Raw genomic sequence first — 16551 nt, 5'->3', positions numbered from 1 at the left:
CCCCAGAAGCAATAATTTATTTATAGGATACAAATAATCTATTCACAACTACAAGTTCCTTTTATATGTTAATGAAATCAATATGTACATTTAAAAACCTGAAGAAACCTTGGAGATCATCTAATTCAATGTCTTCATTTCAGAGATGAGCAAAATTAGGCCAAGAAGCTTAGTTGCCCAAACACATGCATTCATACATGCATAGTATATATGACATGTAGACACATACATAGCTACACATATATATGCATTTGTATAGCATACCAATTCACACATATATACATACATAATTTACATGTTTAGAATGTATATGAGTTACAATGTTTTTTTACCAGTCTTATTCCTGACAGCAGTGTACTCAATCTCAATGACTATGAAAAAGAAGTCTAAAGTATCATTCCACTGTATATTTTTCTGATTATATTGTCTTTTTATACAATACAACCAGGATTGTTTTTCTGATACCATAGACAATGGTGAGAGGCAGAAAAAGACTCAAATTATAGTCTACTGTGAGTAATCTACCTTCATAATTTTGTCATTTGAACATGTAATTATCATCAACTCTCACCCCATGCTTTTAACCCAGGATTTTCAGAGATTTACCTGATATTCTCCAAGGGGAGAGATTACCCCAATTCTCTAAATGAAGAAATAAAGCAGAAAAAAATCTAATAGGTATAAATTACACCAATGAGTATTTCAAGAATGGAATGATATATTTAGAGGTAGGGGAGATCTCAGAGGTTATTTAGTTCAGCCAGCCCAGTATGCTAACCAAAGATCGCAAGTAGCACAGGTAGAATTCAAATTTAGGTCCTCAGGACTAACAATTTAGTGCTCTTTTCATTGTACCTTGAGGTCTGAAACTCTCGTGAATCTTAATTCAAAACTCTTAGAATTTTCTATAAAATCAGTTTCTTCCTGAGAAGATTCTAAAAACCAAAACATCACTTTCACTCCAATAAATCAGTTTTTATCTTTAATGAATTTTAGATAATCTCAGCTTAATACAGTACAGGTGTTGATAGAAATGGATTTTTCCCCCCCCTTAATTTACTCCTTCCAAAACACCTAAAAGAACAAAGAAAACTGCTTACCAGTAATATTTTGAGATTATGTCAATATTTATAAAAATATATAGGTAAATGATAGGATATCTTTAATCCAGCAGGTGATATGCCTATTATTAATCAGCATACTTTAATTCTATTTCCCCAAATATGCCTATAATAAAAAGGGGAAAGTAAAGCAACTTGGAGATTAAATTTTTATATACACTCAAGTAGGTAATGTGTTATTTAGACAAATTCTTAGACCACTGATTTTTTCATTACTTACTAATCAAGGAATGACCATTTTATCAAATGAACTGCATCCTTGTAAAATCAGATTTAGAGCAAAAAGGGGAACTTGGGGGCTATCAAGTCCAATCACCTAATTTTACAGATGAGGAAACCAAGAACGCAAAGGCTTAAATAATGTGCCCAGTCATACAGCTAGTAAAAAGTCTGAAGCAGGAGATCTGAAAGAGTAATAGTGTAGGAAATAAAACACCTGTAAACAGATGGTGTCACTTATTGTAAATAGCAGCAAATAAAGTGAATCAGCCATTACCAGAAAATCATATACCCCCCAAACCAAACTTTATACTCATTTTATTTTCACACATTTACCAGCTACTGTTATCCAGTCATTTCAATGTGTAAGAGCCTTCTAATCCACTGAAATTTCTAGAATCTAACTACCAGAACAATTAACCTGGAATACTGTCATTGATTAAAATCCTCAAAGTGGCTTAGATTAAAGCAAAACATTTTATACAACCCTACAATTCTTTTCTCAATTCCCAGTGTCCTCATTAAAACAACATTTTATTAAAATCCAAGTGATCAACATATCTTCCCAATATCTGTGTATGTGTGCACACACATGCTTGTGTAAAAATATATATAAAAGTTGTATGTCTTTGGCGTTAGTATGTCTTGAGCATAATTATTCTTTCTTGTGTTCCATGAAAAACTCCTAGTACCCCTATTATAATACTGAGGTGACCACAGATGATAAATAAACATTAATTTTCTTAATTCTCTACCTATGTGGCAAAATACAGCTAATACTTGGAAAATATAAAAGTGCCATAATGAAATAAGACAAGAGACCACATCTAAGCAATTATCCCAATGCCCTTAGTCTTTATTGGATGACATGATTTTAGAAGATGGTACAATACTAGAACTATCAGAAGCTACCCAGTTTTAATATTTTAAATTATCTTGCCATCAACATGAGTGTATAACATTTCAAATAACTTCTAGAGGGCACAACAATTGGGTGGTATAACATCACAAGGAGCTGAAACACACTCCAAACAAAATTGATTGATCATTTAGAACGAGGATACTTAAGGACTGGCTTCCTCTACCCTGAGGGAACAGCTAAGATTAGTTTATCTTAACTGTGAAGAATTGTTTAGAAAGCCAAGGACTGTTAGATTCACTTGGTTTGTCTCATCCAAAACAGCTGTTAAAAAATTTAGTAATGAAAACAAAATATACAACCATAAGCCTGCCACTCTATAAGCTAACTTTATGCTAAAGGATGAAAATTTATAGCAGACACAAAGAAGAAAACTCCCAGAAAATGACTGTTCTTGTCCCCTACTCTCAATCTGGTTCTGGCCCAGTACAGGAAGAAGGCAGCTAGAATAAGGAGGACACTGTGTCATTCTCGATTTCAAGATCCCTAAAATTGCCTGAAGTCAATCCAAGGTTTGAGATGTACTCCCCTATTTGGTCCCAAACCGAAGTATAGCTTAATATTAGCCAAATTAGCTCTTCTTACTGCTGATGCCTAATAAGGCAACAGTAATAGTATGTCCTTAAAAAATAAAACGTAATAAAGACACCTATCCAACCCTGCCTCACAGAATCATAGAATGTTAAGAGATGAGAAAGACTTCAGAGACTTACATAATCAGATCCCCTCATTTTTACTCGAGAGAACTGAAATCCAAAGAAGAAAAGTGACTTGCAGAAATTTATACAGCTATTTAGTGGCAGTGATGATATTAGAACCCAGACCCCCTGACTCCTAATCCATTGCTCTTTTGACAATACTACACTGACTGGCACTCATCAAGAATGCTTTTAAAATACAAAGTCCAAATATCTATCTTTCAGTAAACCACTAGGAGATGATATTGCCATCTTTCTACTAGAGAATTATATTTTGGCATTTAGTTAAAATCAGAGATACTTCAAGTCTTTTTTTAATCATTCACCACACGGTGATTATAATAAAACTAAAGGCTCACTTTCAATTAACTCATTATGCCAGTTTTTTCTACAGAGCTCATCATAAAGTAACATATATTTGTTCTAATATATGCCCATTTCTGAAATAATCCTTTCTAAAAAATAAAAGTACAAACAAATATGGGAAACCCAAAAGGGCTCCAAAGGAGATCAACCAAAAAGCAATTAAAGGTTTAAAAAAGAGATGTTATGGGGAAATGCTAAAGCAAAAAATGTTTATTTCTCCTAGAAATGAGAAAATATTTTTTGGGGGGAGGAGAAAACTGATCACAATGTTCAAGTATGTATGAAGAGACATTCTATGAATCATGGCAAGCAGCTGTTCTTATAAAATGGAGATGCCAAAAAGCTTAAATTGCAGTGGGAGGAATTTAAGTTTTGAATTAGGAAAACTCCTAAGTATGATACTCGTGAAATGCATGTGTTAACAAGATATGAAGCCTTTTGTAGATTTTTTCAGGTAATAACAATAATTGATGATTATACAGCACATTTTAAAGTTGGCAAAGCCCTTTACATACATTCTCATTCCTCACAACAACCCTGTGAGATAGGTTCTACTGGTATTACCCTCATTTACAGATGAGGAAACTGAGACTCAGCATGGTTGCTCAGTGTCATACACTTTATAAACTCAGCCAAGGCTTCCTAACTGCAAGTCTAGCACTCTGTCCACTATACTACACTGCCTCTTAGATTAATGGGACAGCTGGTTTTCTGGGAAGCTTCTTTGCAGGGAGGAGGGGGTTGCCAGGTAGAGGGGAAGCAATTTTCCCTGGTATAAATAACAAGGTAACTTGAAAATTGCTTACTAATAGACTGCAATGTATGTAGGCATATACACAATTCATATGTACATAATAAAACACTTTTGACTCCCCGAATTTATAAACTTGAATATGACTCTTGGGAAAATCCTACTAGAGATCATGAAACTAGATGACTTTTAAGGGTCCTTATAAAACTATAACACTGCTTGTATATATTTTTATGTTACTCAGTTTGGTGGTTAATGGGGGTAAAGGGCTTGAAATCAGCTTAACTAAACTTCATAGCTTTAATTCAGGAAACAGGGTCAATTGCTAACTTTGTTACCAGCAGTGTTCAGTTAAATATTTCCCCACTTCCTTGGTTTCACAAGATGAATTGAACATCTATCCTAAAATGGGCAGTCTCAAAACTTGTCTCTGACCTATATAAAGTTCTCTAGCCACTATCCCCAATTTTGTCTTCATAAAGAGACTCAAGCACTGCATTACATTAAAATATAATTAACTGTAAAGTACAGTAAAAAAATCCTTTTGGTACAATATAAACATACAAACTTACTAAAGAGGTTGTGCCTTTTTCCACTAAATCCAAATTACTAAATAAAGCTCAGGAAATAGCATCTTCAGCATTGAAAATGATACTGTGAATCAATATCTGATCCAAAACTGAGACTCCTTTTCAAAAAATAGTGAATACCAGCATCCCTAGTCTTATTAATATTTGTGAAAATTAAGGCCCGAAAAGCATAGCTCTTCATCATCTATGTAGGATGCTAGAAATTGACAAAGGTAAAAGTAATTTGCTACACTAAAAGGTCAGCCCTTAAGCATAAGATGATGATTCAACATGCCACTATTAAAGTGGTTATTTTACAATTGTTTTTTAAAAGGCTTGTGATTTCATGATGTACAAGTACTGTTAATTGTTTTTACAAAGTACTGGTCACATAAGAAACACTAAATAATTGAAATAAACATTCCTCTATGCCCTATATACCTGAAAAAGTTTAATAGTCAATATTAATTATATACTACACTATATAGCTTCATGGAGTAAAGATAAGATTTTACCTGCTGCAGTTTCCCATCATCTTTCCTGACATGAAAACAGTCTAAGTAACTCAAAATAATGGATTAACATTATGACCCTAAATCCTAATCACCTAAAGGTATTCAATATGAGGGCAGTCAAGTAAAAAATAATGTAAAATAAACCAAAAAAAGCCAGGCAATGATATAATTAGTACTTATTTGTTGTTACTGAGTTATTTTCAGTTGTGTCTGACTCTTCATGACCCCATTTGGGGTTTTCTTGGCAAAGATATTGGAGTGGTTTGCCATTTCCTTCTCCAGCTCATGCAGATGAGGAAACTGAGGCAAATCGTGTTAAATGACGTGCCCAGAGTCACACAGCTAAGTAAATTTTTAAGGCCAGATTTCAACTCAGGAAGATGTCTTCCTGACTCTAGCTCTGGCACTCAATATGGCACCTAGCTGCCCAATTAGTACAGACTGTTGTTAAATCATTTTTCAGTAGTGTCCACCCAATTAGTATATATAACCTAAACTTAAAACAGAACTATTTAAATTATCAAACTTAAACACCATCTTCTATTTAAAATAGTATCTTTCTCCAAAGCACTTCAGCAATTTACCTAATACATTGTTTATAGATTGAAGGGATTGTAGAAGAAGAAGAAAGAAGAAAGAGGAAGGAGGAAGGAAAAAGGAAGAAGGAAGAAGAAGGAAGAAGGAAGAAGGAAGAAAGAAGAAGAAGAAGAAGAAGAAGAAGAAGAAGAAGAAGAAGAAGAAGAAGAAGAAGAAGAAGAAGAAGAAGAAGAAGAAGAAGAAGAAGAAGAAACAGAACAGAAAAGCAGCATAGCTAGCTACAGGGCCACAAAGGATTAAGTCCATGACAAGGAAAGGCAAATGAATTCAAGTGAATTCTTATAAACTGGGCAGCCTCTCAAAGTATACCACAATTTCCCATGGAAGATAGTACTATTCTCTTCAAGTAGCACTGTAAGTATTAATTCCATACTAAATCCAACATTTCCCTCCTAAATAAAAGTATGTTAACTGAAAATTAACTTCCTGATAATAATGTGCAGAATCTAATTTTCAGACATTGTTGTAATAATTATACTATATAATAATTTTCTGGGTGACAGTCAAAAAAGTCAAATAGCAGAAAAGCAAATTTAATATAGTCATTATTACATAGTTCTCAGTGATGAAGTTTGCCACCTATACAACTACTTGTCAAGGTAGTGAGTAACTCAAACATGACATTGGAACATAATGATTTTAACCATGTCTGCTGTTCGAGATGGTAACAATGTAAAGGCAAACAAATCACTTTGGGGGACTGAATCTATTAGGTGACATCATTCTACTCTAACAGATAGTTTTTAGAAAGAGACATTGGTATTAACTCCTGGTGTTATTGAAATAAGCTGACTTTCACCAGAGAACCTTCTTGCAGCACCTAACCTTTATATAGTTGAAAGGAACTGAGGTATCCTACAAGCCTTTTGTTGTGCCCCTCAAGAGGCAAAGCTTTAACTACCTAAAAGCCTAGCCAGACAAATCACTTCAGTTTGCAGGGGGTGGCTTTTGGATCGTTGAGGTCAAGGTTCTAGCACAAATCTTTAGAATGTAATTCTTACTTAATTTTCATAGCTTCTTTATGCTAATATCAAAGCATCCCCTCCCAATGTATTTATTAATCCTTTTTCACAGGTAGCAAAGCTAGGGATGGAAGAACAGAATTAGTAGCAGAAATAAGTTCCTTAAATGTTTAAGTATATAAAAGAATTCAAACTTCCTTAGAGAACTGCTCCACAAGCAGATATTTTTGGATGAGAGAATTCTGTTACCTGAATTCCCAAAGCCATCATCTTATACATTTGCCTTTAAAAGAAATAAACCAAGATGAAAGGATCCTACCATGGAAAGCTAACAGATGAGCAGAGTGCTGTGGTATTCCCCTGCTACCCTGAAAAGTGATGACATTAAATATTGGTAGATGCATTTCCATGACTATGGGTAAAGGGACACCTCGGGTACTTAGACTACTAAAATATCTGAGCAGGACAATTCTTAGATCAGTAGCATTAGATTTCTTTGGGGTTGATTAAAGGAGATCAAGGTTAAGTTTGCAAAGAAAAGGAGATCTGAAGGAGCCCAAGTAAAGGTGTCCATCCTGTTCATGCACTTCACTAACATAAGCAGCAACCAGTCCATTGGGATCATGTAAGCTCCTTTGGTAGGCTCCATTGTCTCCAAGTTCCAAGACGAGGCTATATCGAGGCACAAATTTCGACACTGTTTCTGGACTTAGTAGCTAGAAAGGAAGCATATTGGAAGAAGATTTTAGTTTCTGATTGTCTATGGCTTATGTGAATTCACACAATCAATTCTTAATAAATCAACTGTAATTATGTTGGTATGTAAGGGATCCCCAGACCAGTTAAAATGAAAAGTACAAAATTATAAACTGAACAAAATGTAGTAAAAAAAAAATAACTTCTACCAACTAGGTCCAAAAATAAATAAGATATGATTAGTTTACAGTGACCTGTAGCAACGCATATGAATAAGAAAAGCATACCTATTAATAATAACATGCTAAAATTATTAATAACAAGTATAAAAATATAAAGAAGTATAAAATATAAACATGTTTATCCTTTTCTCCTTTAAAGACGGAGAAAACATGCTAAATTGTGAGAGATTCCACATCAGGCTAGCAATAAGGTGATGGATTTTTGGTCATTGCAAGTCTCAAATATCACCAAATTACAGGGGAAGAAATTTGTTTCACTGGAAGGAGTACTCAATACCGATGAAATTATAGAACCTTGATATATTGACAAAGTTTCCAGAAATACTTGTTGAGATAACTGAAAACTAGACTATTATACTTTATGGAGAATTCACCCACTATAGTAAGTAAAACATTATAAATTGTTTTAATTGTAACTGCTAATTTTAGTGTCCTGCTACCCTGCAACTTTGAAATAGAAGAAAAGGTTCCCTTTGGTCTACAACTCCTGTTCCTAAAGTAACAGAAGTCTTACGGACTCTGAAAAGGCCAGCATTACCTAAAAAGTGACAGGACTGAATATTGGGAAAGTAGGGAATGAAGCTTTCAAGCAAAGTTTATTGATTATTTATACTAGGTACTACTGCTGGAGTATACAAGACACAGAACCTAACATAGTAGGTAGGTTCATGATAAATAACTGTTGACAGGTTACTTCTCAGGAGCTTACATAAACAGAAATGTCTTTAAAAAAAGTTGAAATAAAAAAGTAAACATTCTTCCAGAGTATCCTTTATTAAATTAGTGTTCTATAACAACTTAAATTATAATCCCATAAAAATATGATTATTCAGTACAATGCAATAAGAAATACTAAATATGTGTTACATTTTAAATGTGCACATTACTATATTTAAACACATATATGCATATTTATGTGTGTATGTAAAATAGGATACTGGTTATGCTCCATTATGCTCCATTTTGCCAAGTAAAGAGACATTTTAAATGCATTTTAAGAGTGAGAAATGATATTCAGGCCAGCACAAGGAAATATAATGAAAAGGAACTAATCCTTGATAGAATTTTAGATGCACACACTGAATGTAATATTTCAAATATTTCATAATACCCTCTAATACCAATGAAAGCCTTATCATGTACAAAGGATGTGGGGAAAGGAGAACACTAAATTCTAAAATAGTACTTAACATCTGAATCAGAGCATTTGAGGTTTCCAAAGTGCTTTCACACTTTTAATCTTAACTGTGACCACAACCTTGGAAGGTGGGAAGGACAGATATCATACCTATTTTAAAGAAAAGGAAACAGAAGCACAAAGATTACATGACTTGCTCAGTCACAGAACAAGGCAGTGGCCAATCTGAGACTAGAATCTATATCTGCAGGATTTCTAGTTTATGTGTGTGGGTTTATTTTTCCATTATAGTTTTTCATCCTGAGTTTCTCCAATTGAAGGAAATATCAATCTTAAGTGCCAATATTACATTCATAAATAAAACAGTGGTTTTCTTAGAATTAATCAAATGGTAAATAATGATTTTTAGAAAGTCATTATTATAAATGTGATTCAAATTTAGCATAGCTAATATAATTTGGCAGACTGCAAAAATTTTAGCTTGGCAACTGAATTCAATAAAAAATAGGAGTGTCACAGAATAGGTCACAGATATTCTGTGCATAGCTTTTACTCTTGGAGGGCAACTGAGTGACACAGTAGATAAGAGCACCAGGCCTGGAGTCAGGAAGACTCATCTTTATGAGTTCAAATCTGGCCTCGGACACTAGCCAGTGTGACCCTGGGCAAGTCACTTACCCCTGTTTGCTTCAGTTCCTCATCTGTAAAATGAAATAGAGAAGGAGAGAGCAAACTGCTTCAATATCTTTGCTAACAAAACCCCAAATAGGATCACAAAGAGTTGGATACAACTGAAATGACTGAACAACCACATACTCTTGTAATTCATCATCTCATGAGACTAGGTACTGCTTGGCAAAATAGGTCATAGAACTGGAGCTACAAGAGGTCTTAGAAGTCTAGCTAGTTCAATCCCATAATCTTATAGAAGAGAAACTGAGGCCACAAGAAATGAATGATTTGCAGGTAGTGATATGGGTAATAAATAGTATAGCTGGTATTCAAACCCAACCTCTCTATCTCTAAATGACTCATTCTTTCCACTATACCACATAGTGAAATAGTATAAATAGCACTACAGTAAGACTTAAGGGATCTATGCATACTCCCAGCTCTACCTCTAATTTGTTCAATTCTGGCCAAATCATTTAACCTACTTATGCTTCAGTTTTCTCATCTTTAAAATGGAAATGTGAATACCTACCCTATCCATATCACATACATGTGAGAATCAAAGCAAAAGAAAAAATCAAGTACAATAATGAACATGTTAATGTGCAAAGTACAAAGTATTATACAAATATGACATAGTGCTGTTATTTCACACCACATGAGGGCTCTAATAAGGTAACCATGATCATCAGCTGACTGGGGGAAGGGAGGCAGTAAACAGAACATTAAGCACACAAAATCCAAGGTTCTTTTTCCATGTCTAACTCCAATCTGTACCAATAAACTAGCAGAGAATAGGTATAGTTCCACAGGTCATGATGCTGCTACCTGTCAAGGGAAACTGGAAATCCCAAAATAGTAATAGTCAACATGCCACAGGAGACTAATATTTCTACTCTCTGTAGCACAAAGCAGTAAGATAATGGAAGGATGGAGAGAACAAAACAATCCAATCTTATCAAAATTTATTAACCACCTACAATCTGTAAGGCATTTTAGATCAAGTTTCAAGACGCAGTCTTAGGTTTTGAAAACTAAAGTTCTAGGTATCCACCTCTTAGATTGTAAGGGTACCTAAACCAAATGAAAAATAAGGGCGTTAGCAGAACCATTACAAGAGTGGCTGTCTCATGTAAGAAGTAAGAGATGAGATTTCTATTATAATGTTAACCAATTTTGCCAAATTTAGCATAAAGCAAAATCTGTTTAGAGCATGAGCATATGAACACACACTATAATTATATAATGCTTTCCCCCTATGGATCTCAATTTTGTCATCAGTCTGAAAATAACTTAAATGAGGAAACTGAGGAAGGATATTGCATGTTTTAAACTGTACTGCTTTATCCTTTCTGGAGCCAAATTACTGTATTTTTCAACAATTATTTTAAATTCACTCCAATCTTACATATAATTTCATATTTCTTTTAAGTGTTCACTTAAATTACTAAATTAATTGACGAAGAACTATAAAACTATAAAAAATGGAACTTTTAGTATTCAAATGGACCTTTAAGATCACAATTGGGTATTTTTTCATTTGTTCACAGAACTAAAGGTTGTAGTTACCTTAAAAATTAATCTTTTAATCCATGGTTTTTCTGATAAGAAATCCATCATAGAAAACCCAGGATTGTGTCGAACAGTTGACATGGCGACCCAGTATCCTCCAGAGCTGCTTGGTCGAATATTATCTGGAAAACCAGGCATGTTTTCCACAAACATGTCTGCCCCACCTTTCATAAGCCCAGACACATAAAACCTGTGAGGAAAAAAATAACAATGATATCAAGAAGCATTATCCCAACCTGACCCTCAGGATAGGAATCTAAGCTGATGGAAACTGTAGGAACATCTAAATTTCCATTTCTTAAAAGCCTTGTAGATATACAAGCTATATTGGTACAGTGAAAAGAGTGTTGGATTTGGAATCAAAGAACTTAAATTCAAATCCTTCATCCACTGCGTTATACCTGTATGACCTTGAACAAGTCACTTAATTTCTTGGACTTCAGTTTCACACCTATAAAATAAGGTGATTGGCTACATGGTGTGTAATTTAAGATTCTAAATGTGGATTCTAATGTGTTCCCCCAGTTTGGGGGAAACTGACTAAAAATCACTGATAAAACGAGTTTAGGTTTTTAAGGGTTTATTGGAAAATAGAAAGAGAAAGATTGAGAACAGAATTCTAACAGTCTGGCATTCCTATCTTTCCTCAAATCTCCTGTGAAGTCCTCTGCCGCCACCACCATCAAGTCCGGAAGCCAAAAGGGCCCGCGCTCTCTGCGCAGGCTCCCTTTCCTCCTTCCTGTCTCCTCCCAGACCATAGGAGGCTCCTCCAGTTGATTGGCTGGTAGACTTGATAGACAGTACCCATGAGCAAGCGTCATTTCCTGACGCCAAGGAAAAGCCACAATGCCTCTGAGGCATTTTCCTCATGGTGGAGCTCTCCACAGCAAGTCTCCAGTAGGTGGCGTCATTCCAATCATTACAGTCCCCCCTGTTGTTCCTCAAGAAACAAAATGTTTCCTTGACGGAACAGTAAAAAGAATATAATAACTATTGCTAACTAATAATATGTGAACAATAATATAGAAAAGGAAGAGAGAAAAGTTTTGTCCAGAGGGGCGATTTTTTTTTTTTTTTGTCCTCATGAACCGACGCTTTGACATTAGTCTTGCAAAGGGAGGGCCTCTGCAGAGGGTACATGTTACAGATGATGTATATTATAACAGAAAGGAGATAGTAAAAACTAACAAAGCAAAACAGTTCATATAAAGTCTCTGAGTTCTCTTGTCTTCTTGAAGTGGTAAGATGTCATCAGGAGGAAACTGGACTCTGGTCTGAAAAGCTGGATTCTCTTCTTTAACTGTTTGAATTGCTGTATTTTTACTAAACCTTAGCATAGCATTGTCAATGATCAAATTAATAAATTCCATTACATTCCTTCCTTTATATGGTTAGACTTGTAATAGAGGGTTGAGGTAGTTATGCAATGTGTAACACTTTTTACCACCATGTGTCTGGATCAAAGCCAAATTTAGTATGTGTTCATGACACCTGAAAATGTTATGGAAAGGTTATCATACCATATCTCATGGTTCCGAGACAGCCAGTGATTGTGCTAGGCCACAGGTGAGTTCAACTGAGTGAGATAAAAAGATAATTAAGTTCAGTTAAATTAGGTTAAATTAGGAGGGAGAGAGGATGAATACTGGACTGTGCCTAGTAATTGTGCTCTACATAGTCACCATCATAAGCAAACCATGGACTTACATATACCTGTCTCTCCTTTTGTTGCACATATATTCTCTACAGGGCCTGCATCAGAGTTCACAGCAAATTAGTCTCTGAAATGATAAGTTTCCATACTTCCAAAATCTCATTAATTTCACCAAAGACAGTATGATGGTAAAAATGCGTGCTATGCTGCATAACTGAGAATATATTAGTGATATATACAATAATTCCAAACCATACCCAGAGTATGATGACATATAAATAATAAACGAATGTAAATAGCTGATTACATTAGACATTATCACATAATCTTCTTTTAGCTAGTAAACCACATCATCTTATACATGAATTCTCTAGTATAACAGTAGCAGATACTTAAAGTGGTGATTAATTTTTCAAAAAGAAATAAGATTTCAATATTCAATGTTTTCAGTGAGGTATCAAGCAATAGGGTTCAATAACCCTTTCTGGTCTTTTTTAGTTAAACAGAACAACATAAAAGAGAAAGGAGAAAAATAAATAAATAAAACAAAACTCATTAGAACTCATGGTTCTCTCAAAAAGAAAGAGTAAAAAAAAAGAATTCTGGTAGCTTCTGAGGCCCGATAGCCTCACCCACAGCATATACTTAAAATGTCTTTGAATAATCACTTAGTTTATAAAATTTAGTTTTAAAGAAAAGCAAAAGAAACAAAAGTCAAGAAACAAAACAAAACCAAAAATAAAAATAAAAAACAAAAGATTCGCTAAGCACCCTTTTGTGCTTTTAAAGAACTTAAAGGTGTGGTGAATTCCAGGTTTTTTAGTGCCTTTCAAAAGTCAAAACAAAAGAATTTTTAAAAAATAGTTGAGGTGGGCCAGAAAACTAGGCCATGTGCTTCAGTGCTTTTGCCTGTAGAAGGAAATGCTTGTTAAATTATAAGGTATTTAAGCTGCTAGAGTTTGGGGTATGCCACATTGTTTTAACTGGTTCCCCAATTCTCTGCAAGCCAAAGTGGCAGGGGTTTCTGAATTGTCATTGATCTTTCTAATGCTGTCATAATGTTCTTTATGGTAGAAAATGTGGAGTTCTCTAGCATCAGGTTTGTCTGTGCCACTGATTTTCAATAAAGGCTGATTTAATTGATGAACCACAACATTCAGCTGATGCTGCTTAGCAAATGCTACAATTGTATCATTTCCTCCCCACTTTCCAATTTCTTTAATTCATCAACATATTCTTCAAAAGGGGAGTCATTTACTATAAAAGACTCAAACTCTTGTCTATGGTTAATCATATAAGAAGCAGCTTCTTGTCTGTGTCTGAGATGATTTCTACAGTGACCTTCTAGCTGGTCTGCTAAAGCCCTAAAAAGGCAATTTCCGTCTCCTGATACTTTACGAAGACTGAGTCCCAAAGCATTTAACTGATCAGTGGGATTATCAAATGGGAACTGCCTATTTCCTCTGAACTCTCTTTGCTCTTTAACAGTTGCTATCGTTAGGGTTTTAGCTTTTTAGCATCTACCTCAGGTCTATCTGAAATCTCTTCACCTATGAATGGTGCAGGCTTTATATGAGAGCAATGAATCCATGAGTCTTTTTCACCAATTTTAATGGCAGTAGGAGTTGTCAATAATACCTGAAAAGGTCCTTCCCAGGCAGGTTGGGTTCCACTGGTTCTCTGAAAATTCTTTACATATATTTTATCTCCTGGGTTGAAGTTATACAATGAAAAGTCTAATGGGCCTGCCTGGACCACAGCTCCTGCCTCATGGAGTTCACGTAGCCTGGTCTGTAATTCCTGTATAGGAGGCAACAGAAGTATCACCTCCCACCAGTGATGTATAAACTGGGGAAAAAGTTTTAGCTTGGATAGGAGGGTGACCAAAAAGCATTTCATAAGGAGATATATGAAGTTCTCCCCTTGGTCTACTTCGTAGATAGAATAATGCCAATGGTAGAACATCAGGCCATTTCAAATGGGTTTCAGTACATAATTTGCCAATCATGCTCTTAAGCTCTTTATTCATACGTTCAACTTGGCCTGAACTTTGTGGATGGTAGGGCGTGTGGAATTTTGGAGTCACTCCCAAGAAAGAGTAGATTTGGGATAAAATCGAATCAGTGAAATGTGTGCCTTTGTCAGAATCGATGCGGGCTGGTGGGCCAAAACGAGGTACTATCTCTTAAGAAGAATTTTGGCAACAAAGGCAGCTGTGGCTCGGGGGCTGGGAAAGGCCTCCACCCACCGAGTGAGCTGATCAACTATAACAAGGCAAAATTTATAATGTCCTGCTTTTGGCATAGTAATATAATCAATTTGTAAGTGCTCAAAAGGTGTATATGCTAGAGGACGCCCTCCATAAGCTTTGGCCTTAAAAGCATACTGATTATAAGACTGACATGTGGAACAGCCCGAGCAGATTCGAGATGCTGTATTAGTTACACCTGGTGCTATCCAGGTTCTCTTAATAGAGTCTACAATGCCTTGTGTACCAAAATGGCCTTTTTCTGTGAACAGAGAGGCATACCTGGTGGTAGAATTTCCGGGGAAGAAATGGCTTACCTTCCGGAGACACCCAGATGCCATTGATCTGTTTCGCCTTAAATTTCTTTTTCCACTTTTCTACTTCAGAATCGTCATAGGTTAGGTTGGAAGGAATATCCTCAGAAGGTGAAAGGTTAAATACATGTTCAGGAGCTTCTAATGCAGCAAGCTTGGCTGCAGAATCGGCTCGTGCATTTCCCTTTGAAACAGGATCACTATTCCCTGTGTGGGCAGGGCAATGTACAACAGCTAGGGAAGAAGGCAGTTTCAGGGCATCTAAGAGGTCCTTGATAAGGTCCCCATTGGCAATAGCCTTGCCCGAGGATGTTAGAAAGCCTCGTTGACGCCAAATCATACCAATAAAGTGGCATATGCCAAAGCCATATTTCGAGTCAGTAAAAATAGTGGCACTCTTTACCTTGGCTATATTACAGGCCTGTGTAAGAGCCACAAGTTCAGCAGCCTGTGCACTAAATGGCAAGGCAGAGAAGCTGCCCAGAGGGTGTCATAATCAGAAACTACAGCAGCTCCAGTAAAAACGGGTTTCCCTCTCTCATAAATGAGGAACCATCTGTATAGAGGACAAGATCAGGATTTTCTAAAGGTGTATCAAAAAGATCATCACGGGGTTTTTCAGCCATATCAACTAAAGAAGCACAGTCATGCAACGGTTCCCCCGAGAATGGTAAATTAGGGAGTAGTGTTGCTGGATTAAGAACTGTGCAGCGTTTTAAAGTGATATTCTCATTACCTAACAGGGTTATTTCATACTTAGCCAGCCTTTGATCTGAAAAGGCTTGTGTCCTGTGACGTAGTAAGAGAGCCTCCACTTCATGAGGGCATTGCACAGTTAGAGGGTTACCTAGGACCAAATCAGAGGCTTTTTCTACCAAAAGGGCTGTGGCCGCCACTGCTCTAAGGCAAGGTGGCACTCCAGCCACTACAGGGTCCAGCTGAATTGAATAGTAGGCTATAGGGCGTTGGTTAGGCCCCAGTGACTGAGTCAGGACTCCAGAAGCCACCCCCCTTTGTTCATGCACAAAGAGAGTGAAAGGCTTACTATAATCTGGTAGTCCCAGGGCAGGTGCTGATAACAAGGCCCGTTTTAATTCTTTTATGGCTGAGAGATGCTGGGGATCCAACTGTAAAATGTCTGGAACAGAACTTTTTGTAAGAGCTATGAGAGGTTTAGTAATTTCACCAAAAGAGGGTATCCATTGTCTACAGTACCCAGCTGCTCCCAGAATGGCTCTTAATTGCTTCTTAGTAGAGGGGGCAGAAAGTTGTTGAATGGCCTGGACTCTCTTAGAAGA

The 16551-nt window shown here is 36.0% G+C and overlaps 1 protein-coding gene across 4 annotated transcripts in view; it reads right to left on the bottom strand.

Moving 5' to 3' along the window:
* Positions 1 to 5510: 5510 nt before the first annotated feature.
* LOC122743222 (adipocyte plasma membrane associated protein) overlaps positions 5511 to 16551 on the bottom strand; it is a 51588-nt gene continuing 40547 nt past the window's right edge. For all 4 annotated transcript variants that reach the window (XM_043988020.1, XM_043988021.1, XM_043988019.1 and 1 more), the window contains exons 8-9: positions 11035 to 11227; positions 5511 to 7433 (exon numbers count right to left, since the gene is read on the bottom strand). In XM_043988020.1, the coding sequence (XP_043843955.1) occupies positions 7224 to 7433; positions 11035 to 11227 (403 nt within the window). In that variant the 3' untranslated portion in view covers positions 5511 to 7223. The remainder of the gene's footprint in view (positions 7434 to 11034; positions 11228 to 16551) is intronic.

Source organism: Dromiciops gliroides, chromosome 2 (assembly GCF_019393635.1).
Source record: "Dromiciops gliroides isolate mDroGli1 chromosome 2, mDroGli1.pri, whole genome shotgun sequence".
NCBI lineage: Eukaryota > Metazoa > Chordata > Mammalia > Microbiotheria > Microbiotheriidae > Dromiciops > Dromiciops gliroides.
Note: the sequence above shows the minus strand (reverse complement) of the source record. Positions and strands in the feature narration are given on the sequence as shown.